The 18,248-nt window shown below is 31.4% G+C and overlaps 1 protein-coding gene and 1 long non-coding RNA gene across 8 annotated transcripts in view; one reads left to right on the top strand and one right to left on the bottom strand.

Moving 5' to 3' along the window:
- The window catches only part of LOC148307809 (RNA helicase aquarius), a 120,952-nt gene extending 113,731 nt beyond the window's left edge, over window positions 1-7,221 (bottom strand). The window contains exons 1-6 of the mRNA XM_088262781.1: window positions 7,029-7,221; window positions 5,330-5,430; window positions 3,961-4,117; window positions 2,430-2,637; window positions 1,535-1,727; window positions 866-1,019 (exon numbers count right to left, since the gene is read on the bottom strand). Of these exons, the coding sequence (XP_088118907.1) occupies window positions 866-1,019; window positions 1,535-1,727; window positions 2,430-2,637; window positions 3,961-4,117; window positions 5,330-5,430; window positions 7,029-7,127 (912 nt within the window). The 5' untranslated portion in view covers window positions 7,128-7,221. The remainder of the gene's footprint in view (window positions 1-865; window positions 1,020-1,534; window positions 1,728-2,429; window positions 2,638-3,960; window positions 4,118-5,329; window positions 5,431-7,028) is intronic.
- An 823-nt stretch (window positions 7,222-8,044) lies between these two features.
- On the top strand, window positions 8,045-17,687 carry LOC148307808 (uncharacterized). Of its 7 annotated transcripts, none has more exons than XR_015837779.1 (7): window positions 8,045-8,137; window positions 10,700-11,198; window positions 11,327-11,467; window positions 12,348-12,865; window positions 16,001-16,064; window positions 16,831-16,875; window positions 17,098-17,442. It is a non-coding gene; the product is annotated as an uncharacterized LOC148307808 (long non-coding RNA). The 7 variants fall into 7 exon arrangements; XR_015837781.1 differs by lacking the exons at window positions 16,001-16,064; window positions 16,831-16,875; window positions 17,098-17,442 and adding exons at window positions 8,844-9,067; window positions 13,792-14,062; window positions 14,962-15,803 and having other exon boundaries at window positions 8,057-8,137; XR_015837783.1 differs by lacking the exons at window positions 8,045-8,137; window positions 16,831-16,875 and adding an exon at window positions 8,895-9,067.
- Window positions 17,688-18,248: the final 561 nt, after the last annotated feature.

Raw genomic sequence — 18,248 nt, 5'->3', positions numbered from 1 at the left:
AGTACCAAATATGTAAGAACATATACTAGTTGTGAAAATTTCGCTAGAACAGTGATAATATTATAATGTCTATCAAATATGTTGCTCGTGAAACAGTCTTCATGTTTTTATTTAAGTTTACGATACCTTTTGACTAAAATAATAGGTAGAAATTTGGCTTAGAATTACTATACATATTATTTTTATACCGCTTTAAGTTATAGTTTAATTCTGGGTTATGATATAAATCTTTGAGAGCCATCACTGTCGATATTTCATATTGGAGTTCCAAGAAAAAGTGTTATTACTATTTAAAGCCGTTATTGAGTAATAAATTATTTATATGTATGTATATGGATACTGTCAAATATAAAAATAGATGAAGCAGATACCGTTTTATATTTCAGGACTAACCAGATATATTCCCGGGTCAATCCAAATAACTAAATAGATAAGAGGACTGCGGGAACAGAAACTTTAACTTCTTAAAGAAAAATACAGGGATACTATTGTTAAAATATTTTTAAAAATGAATTAATTTATATTCTATAATTCTGTAAATATCAATATAAATTATCACAAAAGAAGTTTTATAAAAGGAAAATTTTCGTAAATGCTGTAGATCAAAAACACGTTGCAAATATAAGCCGCGGGCCGAATGCTGTGTTTGGACAGCCCTGTTATATTTTATCAAATTACGACAAAAAAAATTCAAATACATTATTGGAGCTATAGTATATCTGAAACATAAAAGCGGAAAGCTCCTGGCGACTCTAGATGCCCCGTGTGTGTGAGCTTAGCTTGGGTCGACTTTTACAGATGTCAAATCAAAGAAAAGCTCCAAATATTGTCAACATATAAAAATATTAATTAGAAAATGACTTACCTGTCCGAAGAGGCCTCCTTCTGGCTTCTTGAGCAAGTTGGAGAGTTGGCACCGTACCACTAGATGACAGTCGTCCATCACAGCATTGAAGAAACGCCTGGTGGGCAGCAAGGCCTCCAGGTCTATCATTAGTTCCAGGAAACGCTCACAGTATCTGAAAAGTAACATGAAAAATAAAAATTCCCTCAGTTTTATGAATGTACATTTTTTAAAAGTATATAACTTATTTTTTAAAAGGTTTGACCTGTGATCTAATAAAAATATTAAGAATATCTCTAGATACAATGGTCCGGGATTTGATTCCCTAATTTAACCAAACAGAACCTAAGTTGTTTCTTTAAAATTAATCAATACATTCAATTTAACACACTAAGGGTGGGAAAAGTATTCCTACCCGTTCGGTCGATTGACGCTTAAGGACGGGAAAGGTATTTTTACCTTCTGCACCGGCCTCATTTCAAATTCAGAAAAGAAGGAAATATTCAATGTTTTTATATGAATATTATGCAACAATCTCTTTATTAAGGTCTTAACTATATGTACACGATTATCAAATTCCATCGCCGGCGATCAGCAGACTTAAAAACCACCCGTCCGAAATGTGTTAATATTAACCATAACTCTTAGAAGAAAAAAGCTCGCATTCTGTATATAAACTCCACAAATTACCTTATTTTATTAACATCAACATCACCATCCGATGGTATGGACTCCAATATATTCATGAATTTAATGATAAGCTTCTGAAGAAATGTTCTCTCCCAGGTAAGTTTCTCTAAATGTTCGGGTTTATCTTTCTTCTGGATAGCTCTCCAATACTTTCTCCATTTCGGCACGGCGCGAAACTCTTGCTCACGTCGACCTAAAATATTCATATTACATTACATTTCAAGAGGGATAGAAACATTTAATATAGTTGTACTATGATACCCAAAATTGCCATAATTTCTTAGATTTTTCTCTCCATTTTTTTATGAGAGCTGGTAGTTTATGAATTTTTACAGAAAATATGTTATACTATGAGCAAAAGTAAATATGTTATACTGTTTTTTTATTATTTTTTTTAATACATTAGGACGGGAAAGGTATTTCTACCTGTTCGGTTGATTGATGCTTAAGGACGGGATTAGTCTTTTTACCTTCTGCGCTCGTTTCAATGTCAGAAAAGAAGGAATTACATATTTAATGTTTTATATGAATATTATGTACCAATCTCTTTGTTAAGGTCTTAACTGGCGCCTTAATGTCTTAAAGGTGCCCGTTTGCAGGTGCAGGTTTGATTCCCGGCAATTACAAAATGAATTCAAGAAAGATTTATTTTCAATTGGTCTGGGCGTTTGTGATGTATTTTTCACATTTACGTTCCCTATCCTTACTATCCTACCTGCATACAAGCATCTAAAATAGACACTTTGCGGGTTATCCCTTTTAATAAAAAATAATAATAAAAAACCTTTATGTACATGATTAACAAATCCCATCAAATTCGGACGGGTGTAAAAAACACCCGTCCGAAATGTGTTGACTTTAAATTATTATGAAGTTATCTATGAAGTAAACTTACCTTGCTGCAGACTGACCCACATACTCAGCGACACCAGTCGCTTGACTTGGTCCCGACACAGAGCCACCTCCATACTGCCGCAGCACCGGTTGAATAGCAACAGCTGAGCGGTCTGTTCCCGGAAATCTCGCTGCCCGGCATCCTCCAAACATGACCTTAATAACTGACTGAAGAAACCGCCGAAATGATCAGGGCGTTTTTGAAGGGCCTAAAAAATATACATTTTAAAAATGAACATGAGAATGACAAAAAGGTGTATATTGAAATGATCATAATTAAAGAGTCAAAAAACAATACAGTGGTCCCTCAATACTTCTGGAGTTATTATTCGCGGTTGTACATATTCACAGATATTATCTTTCAATATTGTTTCAATGGGAGCATTTTGGAATTTTCCATAAAAAAAAAACAAATAGAATTGAATTGATCTGCACTAAGATTAATGGAATATTAACTTGATTGTCAATTATGTGAAAGGAGAGTAAGTCAAAATTATTGAACTGGAAATGGAAAATATTTGATAGAATAATGAGGTTCACAGAAGAGTGGCAGATTGGTGAATTAGTTTCGGTATTTACTATTTGCAATGTTTTCTAGAAACATGTATAATAATCTTTAACTTTTCCCTTATGGTGCTAAAAACTACAGGTGATATCGCTTACTCCTTTCAACAACGTCATATCTCAAAAATCATCAATTTTCAGTTGTACTATATCCCAGCAAAAGCGGCATATTTTTAACTCAATATTTACCCGCTACAGGGCAGAAAGTGTTGTTTTTGCTTTTTGAAGAAAAGGTATTGTTTAATTTTTTTTTTAAATATACTAAATATTTTTCAAATGGAGAAAAATGAAAAATTTTACCTAAAAAGATCTGTTGCACAGTAAAAAGTTCAATAAGTGGCTTGATATGTATTTTCAATACATTTCATTGTATTTTTAAACTTTAAAAACGATCTCCTGAAAAATCAAGTTTTTTTTATTTATGACTTTATTAAAAGGAGTGAGCAATATATATTTTGTACACCACATGAAAATGTGACTTAAAAACCAGAAAAATGTGAATATTCCTAAATATTGCTTTTATTGACCATAGTTGAAGCTGAAATGTAACAATTTTGTAATGTTAGCTCTAGTATCTGAAAACGAGAAAAAAATACATTGCAAGTAGCGCAATAGCTAGCGTAGCGACATGACCGCCACGGAGGACGACCTATGCGCTACTTAACACGCTACGACGTGCGCGTGTACACAAAGCATGGCACGCACGCACACACTAGGAAACATTTGTGTATTGGTGTTTTTATTCTCGTTTTCTTCACAAATTATTTATTTCCATCGCTGCAAATGAATAACTTATATTATGATACTTTTATGTACTATGTAATTATATTACGGAGGAATACAAAAATTGTGAGCCCGTATGTACTATATTTTATATTGAAATTCTCATTTTTAAAGTCGGTTGTAGTAAATACATATCACCGGGAGGGAAAGGTTAAGAATCTTTAAAATTAATCATGGAGGCATACCTGCCACAGTGGGACCCTTTCCCTAAACTTTTCATTGAGCATTACTACAATGGACATCATGTGAGCATACGAAGATTGGTCCGTGATATAATTGGGCCACAAATAATTCTCTAAGTATTGTGAAAACTCTAACATCATGATGCGGCGGGTTGAAAAACTGAAATACACAAAAACCAAACAAAAAGAAATGTTAGTATTATATTTTAACTATATATATAACTACTTATAGACATATGCAAAAAAAAAATACTTTGTATTGTAAATGCTATAAGAATTTTCAAATGAAATAAAAACTATTTTCATTAATTGAAAATTATAAATTTCAGACTTAAAAAAATATTATTTTGATTCAATAAAGGATATCAAATGAAGTGCCATCAAAATTTTTTAAAAAATTGTCATCTGCTTTGTTGAATTTTAAAGGAATCACATGGAAATGAAAGTGAAAACGACTGTCGCTTTAAAATCACAAATATTAAATAAATTAGATATAAGTTTTGTGCTGGCATTTCTTAGTAGAACTGCATTTCATATAATAAAACAATAGCTATATAGTTTTTTCCACATTTATTTTATTTGACCAGTGACCGGGTTTCGTCGTAACCGGCATCATCAGACTGGTCAATGTTTGACTCTTTGAACAATGGAACTTGGTCACTGGTCAAATAAAATTTAAGTGAAAAAAAACTATAAACTTATTGTGTTATTATATATTATTTATTGATTCGGCATTAACTTTGTGGAATGACGAGTTGATTATTTTTTAATTAAACACTTGATTATACCACTTTAATGAGTTTTATTTATATATACGACTAGTTTCGAAAACTAACAGATGGTTTCATCTTCTGGTAAAAATTAAAACAAAGGAAAAAAAATATATAGGGGTATATATAGGTTAATAAATATAGGGAAGGGGGGGGGGGTTGAGGAACAAGATTTTTTGTAAAAGGAAACATAGATAATAATGGTGATGTATTTTGAAACAGTAACTTACTTACTTAACCCTTATCCGCACCCAATGGTGCATAGGGCACTGCATCGAATTGACGCAGTGTTATCTTGATCATTGCTTACATGAAGGCAAGGTGATCACTCTTGCGCTTCAGGAACCAATCCATGGTAATATTAAATAAATATTACAGTGTAAAATCACTAATATTTATTTTCACCCTCTCTGGGAATCGAACCCGGGACCTCCAGCATGGTAGCTAAACACGCTGACCATTACACCACGGAGGCGGACCTTTTTTTTTTTTTTTTAAACAGTATATTATTAATTAACTATTATATATAGTGTTATTATATAGTAAATAAATGAAAATAACAATAATTAATAACTCATCATTTTGAATATGTGAATACTTACTTTGATCCACAAATTTCCTGAATGTAAACATCTTCAATAACTTGAGGATCAAATGGTGTGTGATTACCTTGAGTGTTAGGAGCCCAATATTGGTTGGCCAACTAAAAAAAAGTATATAATTTATATTTGAAGCACTGATTTATGATTTTCAATTTTATAATTAAAATGTTACTTTGTTTTAAAATCACTTTAAATATTTTATTTTATCTTAATTATAATGTCTTCCGGTTTCAAAGCTAACCGCTTCTTTATCAATACTATAACACTATATTTACTTAGAAATATTAGAAATATTAGAAATTAAAAAGGCAATTAATAATAATTTACAACTAATAAATACACAACTAAACGATTTTTCTAAAAGTCTGTTATTAAATATGTTTCCAATCACTCAACATCCCTGATCCCTTTTGACCGTGACTGCTAATCAACACAAAAATAAAGCCATGTGAGATCTACCCAAGCTCCTTTGCCTAACCTTCAAAATATTTTGAATTTCGTTAAGTAGATAGTGTTTTAGTATTAATCAGTCTTGATGAAGTGGTTAGCTTCGAAACCGGTAGACATTATAATTCAGTTATAATTAAATATTCATAGTGATTTTAAAACAAAGTTAAATTTTCATTATAAAAAAAGTGTTTTTAAAACCATGCATGTAATAATTGTTATTTCTCTATGATCTTGAAACTATTGGCGACATTGATAGTTTTCCCATATGATGTATTAAGAATGATAATAGAGCAAGGTAGAATCTAGACCATTCTACTATACAAATACAGTGGAATTGCTTCATGTTGTGTGTTTTTAGTACTCATAAAATTTTTTAATTTATTTATTTGATGTATTGTAAAAGTAAATTAGCATAAAATTACTGTTTTACCTCACAAAAACAGTTTTTGCGTTTGGCAATGGAGTAAAAAAACGTAAATTATAAACAAATACGATTGAATATATATATTACTACTTAATTCTATGAAAATTGTAAAATAGTTCATATTTTTTTCTCTCTTTTTTGTGAGTATATTAAGTTAAAATGCATAAAAAACAGTAAAAATGTATGTAAAAAGAACTCAAGGTGGCTTGGCTTAGTGGGTCTCTGCAAAAAATATTTTAAATATGTTTATACTTGTTCTTTCAAATAAATGTATACATTAAAAAATAAAATAAAAACTACTTTAAGACTCTAGGATTTATGTAAATCAAAAGATTATTTACTATACATTACAGTACATTGTAAACTTAAAGGTAAGTAATAAACACCAAATATGTATGTGTTTTAATTCATTGCAAAACATTGCTGTTTTTAATTCGTAATGAGGATTTTTTTAAATATATTCCCATATTAATAAAACAATTTTGTGCAGATGTTGTTTTTAATTTAGGAATTTTGATGGCATTGAATAGACTATTTCGTTTGAATTATAATTAATTATACTTCACGCTAAATATCGAGAAGTTTATCGTATTCTAAGTACCAAAACATTCGATAGATAAGTGCCGGCTGCTTAAAACATTAAAATATTAATTTGCTGTATGACTAAAATCTAAGTTTGTAAAAATAAAACATAAAATCATAAAAACACTGTTATTTTATATTAGTTGACAAAATAAAAAAAAAAACAAATTTCCACCTAAATGAAATTCAAACATAAACGTTAGAATTCGTTGGATAGGTTATGTTTAAGAAAATAAGATTTACTTGGGTTATCCGATCAGAATTAATCTGAGACACTGTAGGCGGTGGTAACTTTTTACTATCCACTCCCGAAGGAGGGATATCCGGTTCAATTTTTGTCATAATTAGTAATGAAATAAATCAAAATAAGCACTGCTGACATTAACAGCTCCCGAAGTCGAAAGCACATCAAAAGTGACAATTGACAGTCATAGACAAAAAATAAACAGTTTATAGCCATGTTAAAAACACGTTTCAAAATTCAAAGTGAACGCTGAATGATTTCGATAAACTTTTTTTTTTTTTTAAAGTAATCACGATTTTTGAAACCTTTCTAATTTTAAATTGTACACGAAAACATAATTTTTAATGGATTGTAAATGACTGATTAGTAAAACCAAATCGACAAATACATTCTGAGTTGTGAGTGGTGGCGTATTAGTGTATTTTAAAAAATAAATTGTAAATTGTTTTTCGTTAAATTGTAAAAACGATTTTTTTTTGTTGATATTAACAGTGCAATTATATAAAATGCAAAAAAATTTATACGATGGCAAGCCGGTTCATTGATTCTCGGTGCCGGTGATATCCTATCTCTGTCAGTACATAAATATTTTGTACCTTTGTCGGTATTTAAACTGAGATAGCACTAAGAGAAACGAATAAAAACTATTTTTTTAAATGATCATTGAGATATTACATTGCCATGAGAAATCTCAAATACAACGAATGATCTGCTATTCATTGAAAACGTAGTTAAATTTTGTTCTCAGCAACAAACTTAGCCCCATACCTATTGTACAAATGCATTTCTGCGTATGCAACACAGGTCGTTATTTGATTCTGTTTACTTTATCACACTTCGTTCTCAAAAGTATGAATTTGAAACAATATTACTAACCCGTAAGCTGGGCATGCATCTATTGTCGTTTTTTATAGCAAACATAATAGATGACCAGTTGTATACTTCACGTCAGTTTAGAACGTGTGTTTGAAGAACGCTCTCCTAAAAATTTCACGCTTTGTTTGTTTCATTTTCTATGGTGATCGTTGATAAACGTGCGGTGTCAACTTTTGTTCAACGTCTAAAAGGGTCGGAATCAGAATTTCTGTCAATCGTCGTTCACGGAGTCGTATGTTTTGTTTATTATTTCTTATAAGGTTTTTTTTTATGTATTTTTACGGGTTGAGTGTTAGTTGGACTTAAAGCTCTAAAACAGTGAGTAATTCTCTAAAATTGGGACTGCCGGTGCAATAATAACAAATATTTTATTTGTAAAATACAAATAGAAATATGCTCTTTATCCCTATATTTTACTACGTTTTATTGGCATATAAAGTTTTTTTTTAAGAACATTAGTGCATCACTTATTGACGATAATGTTTCGCTTTGTCATCTAGTTAAAGAGCGACTTTTGGCTTATAAATCTCCCTATCTACCATTACTAGATGACCAACATCGAAAATAATTCATCTTTGCCGTTGAGAGAAAATAAAAGAAAAAATGTAGAAAATTATACTTTGGAGCAATTACCTAAAAATAAAATCCCTGAAATGTCAAAATGTCAACGTAAATAATATTACTAATATTTATTTAGGCATAAAGAAACAAAACATGCAGTTTCTTTACCGAAAGCTTTAAACATTAGATTGTTGCCATTCAATTTGATACTAGCCACTTGCTATGGTGCCTTTTCTATGCTCATAGCAAGCACACCCGATAAGTATTCAAGAGATAATTTTTCAATATATTAGCAGGGATATGTTGCGCCTCTATAATGAAATGGTTTTAACTGGTTTCACCATACATAATATATAATTGTGTTTTAACTTGCACAGGTCAAGTTTTTATATACTTTATCTTGCAAAATATTCAAATGTTGCATACAGCACCCTATGATATCAATACGCCATTAACTTGATCAATAATCATACAAACACAAGGTGAGCAGTCCTGCACTCCTGATTTTTGGATCTAGGATCCTTAGAGTAGAATATATTGATGTGATAAGTGAAATACCTCAAGATGAAGAGCAATACCATTATATAGAAAGGGAAATTGAGTAAGTACTAATGGGAAGAGAATTGAACAATATCAATACTTTGTACTTGAATCCTTGTAAATTTGTTATTAAATTAAAAATATTATACAATCACAATTTAATTGATTAGTTACCTATGGTGTGTGAACATTGATAGAAATTTTGGAGCTTTTACAGCTATTTATGTATGGGAAACATATTAGATGTTCCTAGCAGGGTTTCATGCGGAAATTTACCAATAAAAATCCATGGACGCACATTTATAGTTGGAACCATGTCATCAATAGTGGTGTGCATAGAATTTTTCATCAAGGCAGGCAGTATTGTAGGGTTGGGTAAGGATAAGGCAAAGTAGGCACTGGTCGTGATTCTATATGGAACGCGAGTAATCCAGGGTAGGCACTGCTTTTCTGCCGATATAGAATGCACACCTCTGGTCACCCAAGAGGTGTAAAGTATCATCAATTCTCATTCATGATTGTCGTAATCATTGTATATTTTTATTTCTACAACAATATCTGTACCGTAGAACGGGGCTACTTGAACTTTGATGTGTTACTTGAGCCCAGTACAAAAAAGAGATTTAAATCTGTATTTGGTCTACAATAATGAACCTATCGTGACAATAATTGTCACCTGTCAGGGAAACAATGAATCATGTCGATACGGTCATTATTGTAGACCAAATACAGATCTATTTTTTTTTTTTGTACCGGGCTCAAGTAACACATCAAAGTTCAAGTAGCCCTGTTCTACGGTACATATATAATTAAAATGTAACTTTGTTTTAAAATCATTATATTGATTTTAAAACAAAGTTACATTTTAATTATAAAATGGAAAATCACAAAGTTAGTGCTTCAAATATAAATTATGTATAATATCTGTACAATTTAATATTTTGTATTCTTTAACTTTTTACAACATTTTGAGTGTGTCCAAATACTTGTTCACAAAATCTGGATTATCTCCAATTACAGGAGTTATTTTCACATTATTTTTTGACATCTCATTAAAGATGAAGAAGAATATGGAAGTCTAGGCATTTACGGGGCTTACGACCGTCATAGGCTGGTTTAAGTGATCACTTTACACACGTGTAACATTCACCAATTCTACCCATTATTGACAACCACACTACTCAAATTCTTGGAAGTTCTATATATATGAACCAATTTAGAAACCTTGTTCATGAATCACTAGAACTTCACTAGAGACATCCATTGGTGAGATGTAAAGAAGCTCTTTATTAAGCAGAAACTCTTATATTAGTATGTGAGATCCGAATCCTGGATTATAATCACACACATGAGAAACGCCAGAAAATACCATTTTCATTTTTTATAAAGAGCTTCTTTACATCTCACCAATGGATGTCTCTAGTGAAGTTCTAGTGATTCATGAACAAGGATTCTAAATTGGTTCATATATATAGAACTTCCAAGAATTTGAGTAGTGTGGTTGTCAATAATGGGTAGAATTGGTGAATGTTACACGTGTGTAAAGTGATCACTTGAACCAGCCTATGATGGTCGTAAGCCCCGTAAATGCCCAGACTTCCATATTCTTCTTCATCTTTGATGAGATGTCAAAAAATAATAAAAAATAATAATAATAATAATAATACTTTAACTTTTTTATTCTTGTTTTCAGGTCCTTCCTGAGAAATCAATAAATTACTTATGCAACTTGTGTCATATATGTAATCATCACCACCTCCAACTCTCATAAAATTGTTAATGCTTCAGATGATGCTAACAGTGCATTTATGAACTACTTACCAATAAAAGTAACCATACATGACTAGAGGCCACTACACATTTGTTAGGTTTGCTCACGGATATTTTTGTCATGACAGAATTAGTGTCAAATGTGTTCCAGAACCACTAAGTTTACATGCGAAAGAAGTCAATAATGTCAGTAAAAATAACGCTGTCACCAGTAATTCTTAAAGATAATGAAAGTTCTTATTTGGATCATACAGATCCATATCATATTTTGTTGCCATCTGATTTTGATGCATGTAAAATATCATCGTCAAAAAAAAGTGCAACATATATATTGTCAGATATGAAAGATCAAAGGAGTTTTAAACAAAAAATTTGATCAGGATGATGTTTTATTTATTGCAATATCTCAAAATGAAGTAATGGTAAGCCTTAACAGATTTTTATTTATTATTAATTGGGATGAAATACGTTACTAATTTAGTAGATTTTGTCATGAACTATCACATTATTTCAAATGAACATTTATAAAAATGCTTTTTTAATATTTTAGCTTACTGAAATTGAAGAGAATACCTGAGTATAAATTCTGAATTTCATCATGCGTTTTGTCCACAAATATACTAAGAATTAAAACAACTTATAGAACATTGTGGATTATCACATGAAAAATACTGCTACACCAATAACCAAGGTAAATGGTGTAATTCAATTCTATATATGTACTTAAATTAATTAATTAATATGTGCCATCTTAGTTAAACATGGTATTAAATTAAACAATAAATTAAATTAAAACTAATGGATAATATTATCAATAAAGAAAAGATGCTTTATATTTCATAAAAAAAAACACTTCACATACTGGTGTTGGGTGGTTTTTTTCATCAACCCCTTAATTATCATACTAATTGGGGTTGTATACTAATCACAAGTAACCACAAACCAATGCCAATCTGTACAATGTTACAAGCGTCTCCCGCTGTCTACTAACAATATGTAAAAGACGCCATTAAACGTTTCACAAAACAATGTGTTGAGTTTGGTAACAACTTAGAATGCTATAATTGAATGAAAAACATATCGCTCACTCCTTTCAACAACGTCATAAATCAAAAATTGTAAATTTTCAGTTGTGCATGTTTTCGGAATGCCCAGAAAATGTACTATATCCCAGCAAAAGCGGCATATTTTAATCTTAATATTTGACCGCTACAGGGCAGAAAGTGTTGTTTTTGCATATTGAAGAAAAGGCATTGTTTAATTATTTTTTTCAAAAAACTAAATATTTTTCAAATGGAGAAAAAAACTTTAGATTTTACCTAAAAAGATCTGTTGCACAGTAAAAAGTTCAGTAAGTGGCTTGATATTTATTTTTAATACATTGTATTATATTCTTAAACTTTAAAAACGTTCTCCTGAAAAATCAAGAATTTTGATTTATGACGTTCTTGAAAGGAGTGAGCGATATGGAAAAAGCTAAGATACAAAGAAATTTTATAAATGCCCATATCATACTGAAATGCAGTATTAAAAACTGTTTTATAAAAACTTATTTCTCATTTTGTTTACAGGGTTTACTGACACCTTCCGATATTTTGAAAGTCAAAAATGTAATTTGCAAGGTTTTAAACCCGATGTAATACCAGAGACCAACAATTAATCTTTATCACAATACCATGAATTCCAAAACCCGAATCAGAAAATCAAGAATCTCTATCGTAATGCATAGACATAATTCTGAAACAAGAATCAGAAAATAATACATTTTGTTACAATACTTAGAAAAAGTTTGGAAACCAAAACTAGAGAATCTTGGATCAGATAACCAAAAATTAACAGGTTGAGAATTACAATATTAAACACCACAGAACCGCAAACCACTTATTTGCAAATCACAAGAATAGGTGTTGCAGAATCAAAAATTATTGAAACAGGGTTCCCACTTCAGAAATTCTGATTTGTTAAGTTTAGTGAAAAATGGCACAACCTCATAAATTACACAGTATCTGCGATGAGTGCCAGGGTGTATTTCCCGAAGAAGGATCTTTGTGTGGGCACTGTGCCAGTAAGACAATTTTTGCGGATCTTGGTATGTATTGATGTAGTGAAGCCAAAAGCCATTAGTCACAGTCAACTCAAACTGAGATAGCACTACTTTTGTTTAGCTTCTCAAATGACTCGTGTATATATCGCTCACTCCTTTCAAGAACGTCATAAATCAAAAAAGTGTCAATTTTCAGTTGTGCATGTTTTCAGAATGCCCAGAAAATTTACTATGTCCCAGCAAAAGAGGCATATTTTTAACTTAATATTTACCCGCCACAGGGCAGAAAGTGTTGTTTTTGCATTTTGAAGAAAATGTATTGTTTAATTATTTTTTTTAAATTTACTAAATATTTTTCAAATGGAGAAAAAATATTCAGGTTTTACCTTAAAAGATCTGTTGCACAGTTAAAAGTTCAATAAGTGGCTTGATATTTATTTTTAATACAATTGTATTATATTTTTAAACTTTAAAAACATTCTTCTGAAAAATCAAGTTTTTTGATTTATGATGTTCTTTAAAGGAATGAGCAATATTAGCAGTCTCAATCTTAACACATTGTTGTAGGGCTGGTTTTTCTCAACCTTAACGCTATATATATTATACTCAGACAGTCTCCCGCCCGACTCTCAGTATACTAATCACAAGTAACCGCAAACCCAATTCCGATCTGTACAATGTTTTTTGGCATCTCGCGCTCTACCAAAAGTGAGCAAATTGAACGCTTATGAGCATCCCTGCTCTCTATGTAAAACTCGCTTTCAAGCGTTTCCCGCAAATTAATGTGTTAACATGCTAGAACATGTCTATGTATGCAACCCACACTTATTGCATTCTTTAATCCAGTTTTGACATGGATAGAATAAAAGGATTTTAAAAACATCTTAATTTGAAGAGTTTTAGAAGACTATAAATAAATAAATTCGCAACACCAATTTTGTCGTATGAATTAGTGTTACTTTATATTCCAGATCGAACCCGGAAATCGCTGGATCATACCGGGAATAACTGTTTATAATGTATTACCAAACAAGAAATAACCAAATGTTAACACATTTTATGCAGGCTTCGCGGCATACTGACTGGTGTATGCAGCAGGCAAAAACCAGCAAAAAGTAAACCAAAAGTTTACAAAAATTGCTATATCTTATAGATTTATTCAATACCGATTGTAGTATCCGAGATCTCTAGCAAACTTTTGTCTCATTCTTTCATGTAAGGATAATAGAGTGCGAGAAGAAGGCAGGTATTATGTTTATAACACTTAATGAAAATTGCGAACATATTACAAATGCACTCCGAAAATATTGCTTTTCTGCTCATCAAAGAATAGTCATGTGTGAAAAGAAGACGGATATAATTTGAGAATTATTATTATCAACGGAAATTATTTCACTGACTCACTGACCCTTAGCCCTTTTTTCACATATTTTACACACAATATTTTCACATATTTTGCATAAATTGCTAATTGCTTTTCATCATCACTACTTGACGAATTTGACATTTTGTAGGTAGAAATAAAAAAACTTTTACTTAAATAAATACAAAAATTAATGTTAAATTCACAGCAAAATAATTTTAAATGGTTATTTATAAATGTTATTAACTTATTAAAAACCTTTTACATGCGTGCGCTAAGACACGTCTGTACAGGCCGATACCTAAATCAAATTGCGCAACAGTCGGTATTCCGACGCTCCGCACTTTATACGCATTATTAGAGTGTCGATCTATTGACGGTTCACACTCTAAGGGTTAATTACTAATTACCTTCTTATGCAGCAAGCTGTGCAAGAGTATATATGTATGTAAGATATAGGATGGGCTATATTATATTTTTGTAGATGTGTTCGTAATTTGAAACGTCTTCAAGTGTTGACATTAAATGCTCATAGTGAATAATCAAGTAAAAATACCTTACCCGCCTTTGAAGTGCAGCTGGCGTAAAAGGTAGAACTACCCGTCCCTCAAATAAGCACCAGTCGGGCGCACGGGTAGAAATACCCTTCCCCCATAATTAGATATTAGTAAATTCAATTTTCTGTTAAAATATTGCTGCATTGTTTGATGCAGTGCTCAATGTGCAATCAAGTGTGGGGAAAGACTAATTTTCACTAACACATAATCAACTATTTTAGATGCCAAAATCTGCAAAGCAAAGAAAAAAAACAGTGGGAGCTATTAAATGAGTAACAAGTTTAAATAACGAGTGTCCCTTAGAATATTACAAATCGTGACAGAGTAAGAAGTCCACAATGAACACCGAGGAATGAAATATTGTAAGGCTTAAGAAGAGGGAAGAGATGAAAAAGTACAGGAATAAAAAAGTGTCATTTGAAGAATCACATGTCTCAGAAGAGTAACAATTTGTAGAGAAATATTGAAATACGACTTACTTACCTTACTTAATGTCATACGCTAACAATATCCAGTTTTTTTACCCTTTTAAGTGCCAGGAGGTAAGTAAGACTGTTCCCGATAGGCCGTAACATTTTAAGAAAAGTAAAAGCGAATATTATATTTTTTGCATATATATTCAAAGGATATTTTAAAGACTTACTTAATATGAACACTGTGAGGTGTTAAATATATGCATATGTTCCATATTTCGAATTATTAAAAATAGTGCTTGCCATAGGGAGAAACAAGCACAAATATGAGCGCGTTTCCACCCTAATATTGAATGGCTAGCTTCGCAAGCACGGCATTGGAGAGCGTGTGAACGCGCCTTAGGCAGAGAACCGGTTAACATGTTCTGAAATTTAATTGAAGACTGCGATACAAATCTCCTATTTTCAATCTCAAGCACTACGTATAAATCGCACTCCGTAGTATAGTGGTAAGCGCATTTAGCTCCTTTACACAATAGCAACTCATGACCCCCAGTCACAAGTGGTTGAGTATTTAATAATAATTTAATAAAACTTCCGTCATTATGGTAACACTGATCACTATCACATATCGTTCGATCAAACAAAAATATCAATACAATGGAAAGAACATGAAAATGGTACAAAATTTACGGGAGTTTAAACCACAAAATCAATCGCCTGTAATGCAAGTGAAATGTGAAAATTCTTGTAAATAAATGAAGTAATTTAGAAACCTTTGTATTTTTATCCTATCTTATACTTTCAAGAATAGGGTTTGAATCATGTGACATTTATTTTTTAACAGGATTTACAAATCACAAGTGTGGTGAAAAAGCTTTCCAGATTACGATAAACTCCTCAAAAACAAGGTATTTATTTATCAGTTACTAGATTGCTTATAGTTCATATAATGTGAATAGAAATAAACTTTAATCAAAATGTAACTTTGTTTTAAAATCACTGTAAATATTTTATTATAACTTAATTATAATGTCTACCGGTTTCGAAGCTAACCGCTTCTTTATCGAGACTGATTAATACTAAAACACTATCTACTAAACAAAATTTAAAATGTTTTGACGGTTATGCAAAGGAGCTGAGTAGATCTCAAGTGGCTTTATTTTTTTGTTGATTGGCAGTCACAGTCAAAAGGGATCAGGGATGATGAGTGATTGGAAACATATTTAATAACGGACTTTTAGAAAATTCATTTACTTTTGTATTTATTAGTTGTAAATTATTATTAATTGCCTTTTAATTTCTAAGTAATCTAATTTAAGTCCTCTATTGCATATGTGTAATATGTTTAGACCTTTATTTTTTTCAAATGAGTGATTATTTTCATTAATTATATTACAAATTCAGAATTATATTATAGATATAAACTGCTTTACTATAGAGTACATGGCCTGTTCAATTAATACATAGACTGACACATCAAACAAAATGTACTTTATCATAAGGTACATTCTGGGTCTCCTTTGAACTATTCACCTCCCCGACGCACACATTTATCTCAACAGTGTTTGCACTTTTAAGAACAGTCCTGGAATGCTTCTTTTATGATGTCCTTTAGCTCCTCCGTCGCATTTACCTTAATCTCGGGACTTTTCTGAATTTTTCTTCCTTTCATAGGTCTTTTGAGTCTGAGAAAAAAGAAGTCAGAAGGAATGAGATCAGGTGAGTAGGGTGGGTGGGGTAGAACAGCGATTGAGTGTTTGGCCAAAAACTCGAAAGTTCTTATACATACTTGAATGGGTTGGAGCATTGTTGTTTACGCATCTACTTGCGTAAATTGCGTTCAATACAATGCGTAAATTGTGGTTACCTACCTATTTATATTGCTTTACCTCACCGATATTTAGTAAACAGTTTTATGATATTTAAAGCATTTTATTTCAGGGCAAATTCGAAATGAATAAACCACACCCTTCGATGACCTGCAGAAAATCAGTTTTATCTGTCAGCCATTTTATCTATCGAGGATCCAAATATGTTATTTCAAGTTGCAGACTTAAATTCACAAAAGAATTAATCCTAATGGAAACTATTGGTAACAAACTTTCAACTTGTAGTAATAAGTTCACATTTTAAGAAACAATAATTATATCTTCTCGTTATGTGCAAAGAAGAAGCACCATATTGATTTTTACTTGAAGACCTTGGCTTTTATGGGGGAAATATACTGTTTTTTGTTGTTGTATTATTTAAACTGATTCTTCTTATCATTAAATTGCGACTATCCTATTATTGTATTTTAATGTGCATTGTTCCTATATATTCAATAAAACAATGACTTTTTTGTATGTGAATGTAGATAAAATATGTACATATAATATATAATATTTGAGTCAGCTTGAGATCCTGTGGTAGTGCCATCCATCTCAGGCATAATATCAGCACTTCAAACCCCACCATCCCATAACTTGGCTCCTATTTCAAACCCCAGTATTTTTAGTCTCTTCTGAAAATAATATGTATTTAAATCAAAATATTTGTATCAATACTTATCAATATTTCATTAGAAAATTTGTTTGTGAGAACGGAGTATGGAAGTCTGTCTTTATCTTTGTTGATATATCATTAAAGTACAGATACACATACTACTAACTAAGCATGCTTAAGGCGAGCATGCTCTCTAGCTGTATACATTCGCTTGATATAAGCATGCTCATTTACATACATCGATACGAGCATGCTCAGAAGCAAACCAGTTCAGACGCGCTCAGAGCACACCTTTCCTACCCGCGCTGCAGGTAACAAGCTCGAAAATCGCACGACTGTCGATTTTTGAGCATGCTTTTTTTCTAGCAAAGTACGTACACGCATGCTACTCAGCAGCAATTGCTTAATAATAGCATGTTTTTGTGCTAATAATTAGCATGTGTATCTAGGCCTTAAAGAAACTCACGTAATAAAAGCCTTTTGAATTATTTCATGACATTTCAAACAAGATTAAAGTGTTGCTACATAAGATGGTACCTAAAATAGCTAAAAGCGATCATAAATAATAATTCTATATAATTTTTTAGATTCTTGGACATTTATTCAGC

This window comes from Brachycentrus maculatus, unplaced genomic scaffold, assembly GCF_059751285.1.
Source record: "Brachycentrus maculatus isolate JH-2025_06_01 unplaced genomic scaffold, ASM5975128v1 h1tg000188l, whole genome shotgun sequence".
Classification (NCBI taxonomy): domain Eukaryota; kingdom Metazoa; phylum Arthropoda; class Insecta; order Trichoptera; family Brachycentridae; genus Brachycentrus; species Brachycentrus maculatus.
Note: the sequence above shows the minus strand (reverse complement) of the source record. Positions and strands in the feature narration are given on the sequence as shown.